Source organism: Arachis ipaensis, chromosome B3 (genome assembly GCF_059453495.1).
Source record: "Arachis ipaensis isolate K30076 ecotype BB chromosome B3, ASM5945349v1, whole genome shotgun sequence".
Taxonomy (NCBI): domain Eukaryota; kingdom Viridiplantae; phylum Streptophyta; class Magnoliopsida; order Fabales; family Fabaceae; genus Arachis; species Arachis ipaensis.
In genome coordinates this window covers 12,612,806-12,620,581 of record NC_142438.1, presented here as the reverse complement: position 1 = coordinate 12,620,581, position 7,776 = coordinate 12,612,806, and the positions used below count along the sequence as shown (strand labels likewise).

Below are 7,776 nucleotides of genomic sequence, written 5' to 3'. Positions count from 1 at the left end.
TGCTTTTGGCAGCTGTCGCATCTTCTTACCTTCTCGATGCAATCATTCTTCATTGTTGGCCAATAGTAACCTGCTCGGGCTACTTTTGATGCCAGGCTTATTCCTCCAATATGGTTGCCGCATACCCCTTCATGGGCCTCATTCATGGCGATCTTAGCTTCGTTCGTGCTTAGACATCGCAGTAGTGGTTGAGAGAAACCTCATTTGTATAGTTCTGTTCCTATGAGTGTAAAAGATGCTGCTCTTCTTTTGAATGCTCTGTCGTCCTTGATAATTGTTGGTATAGTCCCAGCTTGTAGGTATTGTTTGTATGTTGCTCTCCAGTCTTGTTCCTGTGATATAGAGAATATTCTTTTGTTGCTAAAGCTTGGTTCAGCTAGGGTTAGCTGAGATATAACGGAATCATGCATATATTTTCTAGTTGTTGCTAGCTTTGATAAAGCATTAGCTCGGGTGTTTTGTTCCTGAGCTATGTGTGTGATTTGTATTGAGGTAAATTGAGGGATGAGTTCTCTTACCAGTGTGTGATATTTTTCTAACAATTGGTCCTTTACCTGAAAATTTTCGGTTACCTGTTGTAGGACCAGTTGTGAGTCACAATATACTTGCAGGTGTGTTACATTTAGTGACTGTGCAAGTCGAAGGCCGGCGAGTAAAGCTTCATACTCGGCTTGGTTGTTGCTTGTTTGGAAGGAGAATCTGATTGATTGTTCCGCTTGGAGGTCGGATTTGTTCGTTAGGTATACACCTGCTCCAGATCCTTCTGAGTTTGAAGCCCCATCTACATATAGCTCCCAAGTATGTTCCTGATTTGTTTGGTCTGTTAACTCGGCTAGAAAATCTACTAGGAATTGCGCCTTTATTGTTGTCCGCGGCTCGTATGTTATATCAAATTTGGATAATTCTATCGACCATTTGGTGAGTCTTCCTAATACCTCGGGTCTGGTGAGGATCTTCCGCAGGGGCTGGTTTGTTTTAACGATGATTTTGTTGCTTTGGAAGTAGTGCCTTAATCTCCTTGCTGTGAGTATTAGTGCATACGCCAGCTTCTCCATGGGTGGGTATATGAGCTCGGCATTCTGCAATGTTTTGCTGACGAAGTAGACTGGCTCTTGCTTATCTTTTATCTCTGTGACAAGTACGAAACTAATAGCCTTTGGGGATACCGATAAGTATAGGAACAGTGGTTTTTCTAAGTTCGGTTTCTGTAAGATCGGTGGAGACGATATCATTGACTTCAACTTTTGAAAGGTTGTTTCACACTCCGTGCTCCAGTTGAACTTCGTTTGCCTTCTGAGTATGTTGAAGAAATGCTGAGAATGTGTTGATACAGTTGGTAGGAATCGAGAAAGTGTGGCTAGTCTTCCATTCAATTGCTGGACCTCCTTTACTGTTCAGGGACTCCTCATGTTTACGATCGCTTCACATTTTTCGGGATTGGCCTCAATGCCTCTTAATGTCAGCATGAATCCCATAAATTTTCCTCCTTTAACCTCGAAGGCGCACTTTTCTGGGTTGATTCGCATGTTATGTTTTCTTAACTGACCGAACACTTCTTCTAGGTCGGCATCATGGGTGTGTTCTTGTTGGGTTTTGACGACCATATCGTCAACGTATACTTCCAGATTCCTTCTTATTTGCTTATTAAAAACCTTGTCCATGAGTCGTTGTTAGGTAGCCCCTGCATTCTTAAGTCCAAAAGGCATAACAGTATAACAATAATTTCCTAATTCAGTTATGAAAGCTGTCTTGTCCTTATCTTTTGGATGCATTAATATCTGGTTATATCCAGAATATGCGTCTAGAAAGCTTAAAACGTTGTATCCTGATGCATTATCTATGAGTTTATCTATGCATGGGAGTGGATAAGCGTATTTAGGGCATGCTTTATTCAAGTTAGTAAAATCGACGCACATTCGCCACTTACCTGAGGCTTTTCTTACCATAACCACGTTTGATAGCCATGTTGTGAATCGAAGCTCTTCTATGAATTCTACTCGGAGGAGCTTATGGGTTTCTTCGAGGCATGCTGCGCGTTTCTCGTCTCCCATGTTGCGCTTCTTTTGGGACACTCTTGGGTCGATTTGTAATTTGTGGCATATAAGGCTCGGGTCGATACCGGGCATATCTGCTGGTGTCCAGGCAAAAAGGTTGGCATTCTGCCGGAGTAGGTTCGTTATCTTCTGTTTTGTTCTTGAAAGAAGAGAAGAGCTGATGTGAGTGTAATGGTTAATGTTGTCATCTAATTGTACCTTTTCAAGGTTGTCTGTTGGTGTTGGTTTGTCATGGAAGTCTCCTCTTGGGTCAAGTTCGGCGGTACCCGAGATGTTAGCGATGTTATATGTTCCTTGAGTCAGCTCGGCTCTTTGTCGGATGTCTGTTCTTATTTTTAAGTTCTCATTGTAACACTTGCGAGCTTCAATGTGGTCGGAATGTATGGTGGTTATCTGGTCCTCTTGTACCTGAAATTTGACACACAAGTGGAGCGTGGAAACAATGGCACCAAAAGAATTTAGGAAGGGTCTGCCCAGAATGATATTATAAGGGCTAGTGCAATCGACTACTAGGAACTGCACATCCTTTGTTTTGCTCATGGGATGTTCTCCTAAGGTCGTTTTCAGCCAGATGCTGCCGAGGATGGATACGCGTTCTCCCGAGAATCCTATTAGTTCTCCTGAGGATGGTAGCAGAGTTCGTTCGTGGAGCTTCATCCTTTTGAAAGTTGAATAGAAGAGGACGTCGGCACTACTGCCGAGGTCGAGGAGAGCTTTCTTTACTAGGAGGTCCCCTGCTTGAATAGAGATTACTACTGGGTCATCCAGATTATCAGAGTTTGTTTGATAGTCTGACTGTTTGAAAGATATGTTGGGTATTCTTGGTTTGATGGTCAACACGTCGGCTGTCCGCTGGAGTGTTAGCATGTCCCTATATCGGCGCTTTCGTGCCGAACTTGTTTGACCGCCGCTTACGAATCCTCCTGAGATGCAATTGATAATTCCCCTGGTTGGTGGGGGTTGGGGTCTGGCTTTTTCTGAGGTGTGTGGAGCTCGCTCTTGGCGTCAGTCGTTAGAGTTGTCTGAAGTCGTCCTCGCTTTGCTACTGATGTATTTGTCCAGGTGCCCTTGTCTTGCTAGTCTCTCCAATAGGTCTTTGGCGACCACACATTCATCAGTTGTGTGGCCGAACTTTTGGTAAAAGGCGCAGTGTTTAGATTTGTCCACAAATCACTGGTCTTGATATGAGCCGGCTCTGCTCGGTGGCTTTATTAGTTTGTTGTGTAGTATCTCCTTGATGATGTCTTCTCTCCTGGTGTTGAATCTCGTGTACGAATCATACTTCGGCGTTAGCTTGAAAGGTTTTTTAGTGTCTCTGGCAATTGGTTTATCCTCATCCTTTCTGTTCGACTGCCTTTCATTCCGCCGAGTTTCTCGCAACTCTTCTATTTCAATCTGTCCGGTTGCCTTTTCTCGGAACTCCTCCAGTGCCTTTGGCTTCGCCACTGCTATGGCTTCCTGGAATTTTCCCGGTCGTAAGCCACTTTTTATGGCGTGCAGTTGTACTTTGAGATTGAGGTCGGGAATCTCCATAGCTGCCATTGTAAAGCGGGTCATATAGTCTTTTAGGCTCTCATGTGGTCCTTGTTTAATAGTGCTGAGGTAGTCTGAGTCTCGTACATAAATTTTGGAGGCCGCGAACTGATTAATGAACAACTTGGAGAAATCATCAAAGCTCGTTATCGAACCTGTAGGAAAATTGGAAAACCACAACAGCGCAGCACCATCTAAAAAAGTAGGAAAAGAATGACATAATATGGGATCGGAATCACTATTGAAGAACATCATAGATTCAAATTTGGTAACATGAATCTTAGGATCTCCGATCGCTTTATAAGGTACCAGAGTCATAGGGAGTGTGAAGTTTTTGAGGCATTTTAAAACTCATAATTTCTTCAGAAAAGGGGTTAGCTCGCCGCCTCCCTGTTTTCGGAGTTTTCTCCTCTGTCTTGGCATTGGATTCTGATTGGTGTTCTTCTTGTTGGTCGGCGTTCACTTCCTTGTTGACATTTTTCCTTTTGCCTTTATTTTGCAGAGTGGCTAATAGCTCGGCCATCCGCTGATTTTCTGCAAGCAGTGCGGCGTTTGCTGCCATGAGGTCGAGACCAGCATGGGGATGCTGTTGAGTGCCCGATTGATCCGTCATGCTTCAGTTCCTAAAAGGCAAAAAAGAGTACAAGGCATATGGGAGTAAACTTGTGAATGAGAAAATCGAGGCCCATGGTGGGCGCCAAATGCTCCTGTCTAGTAATCTGAACCGAGGTACAACTTCTTCTTCAGTGTGTATGGAGCTTTCTGTCATACTTCAGCCGTCAAGGAACACCGGAGGAGGTTGGGACCTGCAAAGAGACTCCAACGCTCAAGTTAGTAAGAGTAGAAGATGAATATTAAATTACTCAGAATGAATAGTGTACCTCTTTCATGTCATGTCAGGAGTGGATGTATTTATAGGATTGTTGTGGTTACTTAGTGGGTCTAATATTGTGGTAACTGCTCTTTAGTGAGATTGTTTAGAGAGATTTACGGATAGATTCTTATGCCAATTTGGGTTGGCACGTAGTTGTTTGATTTGATAGGATAAGTCTGTTAAAAGACTAAAATACGTACTCTCCACATACTCTTGATATATCACGTGTTTATTTAGTTTTAATCATATTCCGATTTATAGTTTTACCTGAGCCGAATTATAGCCAATGAACGGATCAATAACATTAATTAAAAGTGATATAATTTTATTCTATTTTAATTATATTAATTAGTTGCTATAATTTGCTATTAATAATTTTTTTTTTTACTTGTTATGTTATTTGACCTCACACTAAATTAGTTCTTAATAGTTAATGTTTGTTTTTTGTTGTTGGTTTATCATCTATTCTATCTATTCAATCTATTCTATCTTATAAAAATCAAATTTTTGCACTTAATAATGGAGCTGACATGGCATGCTTTTGAGAGTGTTTCGGTGTTTTCCGATTCATTTGTTTTAACTCATTAAATACATGTTATTACGATAAACTAATTATATCAACTAATTAATTTAATTAGATATTTAAATATCATATAATTTATTATAATTTATATTAATTTGATTTGGTAATATTTTTAAATTTATTTCTTTTAATATTATGTTAATATTTTTAATTTATTAAACCAAATTTATTGTGTGTACTAATTAATTAATTAGTCATTAAATAATAAACCTTTGAATAAAATAAGCAATTGAGATCTTTTTAAGGCATAAGTATTGTTTTGGTCCCTAACGTTGATGGTCAAAATCGAAATCGTCCCCAACGTAATTTCCGATTTAAAATCATCCTTAACTTTTTTTTCATATTAAAATCATCATTTTTAATAAAATTTTTAATTTTATTCCTAAACTACCCCTACTTTAATAAAAAATTATAAAATAAAAAAAAAATAAAACAACGCATGTGGGAGGGGAGGACGCGGGGGTGGGGTCGGGGGAAGGGGAAAGGGGGGAGGGAGATGGCGGCGGCGAAGCTTGGAGCTGCCGTCGTCGTGGCCGTCGGCGTTGGGGAACGCGAGGGAGAGAGGAGACGCGAGCCACTACCGCCGCCTCGCCGCCTCGCAACCTCGCCGCCTCTCCGCCTCTGGTTCTCTTCCTAGCAGCTTGACTAAAATTTTGGTCCTGAAACACATTAAAGAATGCAGTTGATGAATAAATGATAATGTAACCCTAACATACATGAAATACACACACTTACATCCAGGGATGGCTTCTTGCATCCTCCCCCCTTGTGTCCAGATTCACCACAGTTTGAGCATCTCTGGATTTGTCCCCTCCTAGACAAGTGGGACTGGCTGCTGTCCGGAGCTTCATCTGGTCCTTTCTTCCTCTTCTTGACTGGTCTGTGGCTAGGATTTCGATAGGGAGGGGCATGACATCATCAAAGTTGGTTATCTCCCATAAATCTGAGTCATTTAGATGATTGATGACTGAATCATAGCACTTGACATATGCAGCCTTCTTGTAGCAGTCATCAACAAATGCATCTATGTCAAGGCTCTTAAAATTGATGCAGCTTATAGCATGTGTGCAGGGTATACCACTAAGCTGCCACTTCCTACAAGAGCACTCATGAGCAGAAAGATCAACAGCAAATTTATTCAGTCCATTAACAACCTCATACGTTTGTGCAGCAGACCAGTAAGGCCTCCACTCACCAGCAGATCTGCCTCTCCTCTCTAGTTTCATCCTAATGCGAGGTAGAAGGGTACCATTAAAGTTTTTAATTCTTTCTCTATTAACATCCCATCTAGTCATCAAATAAACCCTGATATCCTCCAACATTGTCACTATAGGTTTCTCCCTAAACTCTACTATTCCACCATTAAAGCTTTCACACATGTTGTTTACAAGAGTGTCATATTTAGAATGAAAATTAAACCTGGACCTGCTCCAAAATCTTGGAGGAATAGCATTCAGATGTTTGTGTGCATCCACATTGATCTGCCTGATGATTTGCATCTCTTTCTCCCATTCCTTCCAATGTGTAGCCTTTGCACACTTCCACATCAGCTGTTTCAACTGTAGTCCAGAAAATTTCTTCCTGAAGTTGCTGTAAAGATGGTAGACATAGAACCTATGGTCTACTCCAGGGATGACTTCATCGAATGCAGGCAAGAGTCCCTAAGAGAGCAGGTAAATCCCATTTATCAAACAATGTAATCATACGTCAATGCATTTAGTAACCAATATTTTTATCAACCAATCTACTCAATCAATCAATTTACATATCAAACAATTTATTTATCAATCAATATATTTATCAAACAACATATTTATCAAGCAACATATTTATCAATCAATCAATATATTTATCAAGCAATTTACCTTCTGATGATCAGACATGAAGGTTATTTTCCTAATGATCTCAACTCCAAAATCATCAATTAGCAACCGGAGAAACCATGTCCAGGTGTTTTTGGTCTCTGCCTCCACAACAGCGTACGCGATTGGAAGCATTTGATCATTGGGATCCCACCCAACGGCTGTCAACAACTACCCTCCTTGAAGTGTCTTTAGAAAACACCCATCCAATCCCATAAACTTTCTACACTGCATGAAGCTCTTCTTACAAGTAGCTAGACACACATATACCCTTTGAAAGATGTAATAATTGTTTAACCCCTGGTGCTGGTCCTCAACCTCGAAATCAGGGGATCGCTGGACCTTGAGTGTGACTGATGACCCTGGATTAGCCCGTAGCAGCTCCGAGCAGTAGTCAGCAATCCTTTTATACTACTTTCGGTAAGCTTCCTGCATCTCCTCCAATGCAGCTTGTCTAGACCTAGCTGCCATCGAAGTTGTCACTGTCAAATTCCATTTCCTTTGTGCCTTGTTGACCAGGTCCTTTATCTTTACCTTTGGGTTACCTTCCACTTTCTTCCTAAAAACCCTACTCAACCAACCAGTATAGAGTATCCCTACCCTGTGTGACTGGCCACAGGTATGCTTAAGGTTCATTGACCTGAGCTGCCAAGTCTCTTCCTCACTCATTTTTGCTGCGTACAACCAAAACGGACACCCCTCTTGACAAACAGCCCTCACTCTCACCAAGTCAAGCTTTGCATACCTAAGTCCCCTTCTTGTTTGCACTGCATAAGCTGTAACAGTGTCCTTGAATTCCTCCCTTGAAGCATATACAGTTCCAACTTCCCATTTGTAAGTTGTCATGTCTTTCACATCTCTATGTATTGG

General features: G+C 41.3%; 1 protein-coding gene across 1 annotated transcript; it reads right to left on the bottom strand.

The window, feature by feature from the left end:
- Positions 1-5,775: 5,775 nt before the first annotated feature.
- Positions 5,776-7,041, bottom strand: LOC107632520 (uncharacterized). The gene is made up of 2 exons (XM_016336193.2): positions 6,910-7,041; positions 5,776-6,705 (listed from the first exon to the last, which is right to left on the bottom strand). The coding sequence occupies exons 1-2, from the start codon at positions 7,039-7,041 to the stop codon at positions 5,776-5,778; spliced, it is 1,062 nt and encodes a 353-aa protein (XP_016191679.2).
- Positions 7,042-7,776: the final 735 nt, after the last annotated feature.

Coding starts and splice junctions, on each gene's coding strand:
- LOC107632520 (XM_016336193.2), bottom strand. CDS start 7,041: ATGCTTCCAATCGCGTACGCTGTTGTGGAGGCAGAGACCAAAAACACC. Junction 6,706..6,909: donor TCATGTCTGATCATCAGAAG/GTAAATTGCTTG, acceptor CTGCTCTCTTAG/GGACTCTTGCCTGCATTCGA.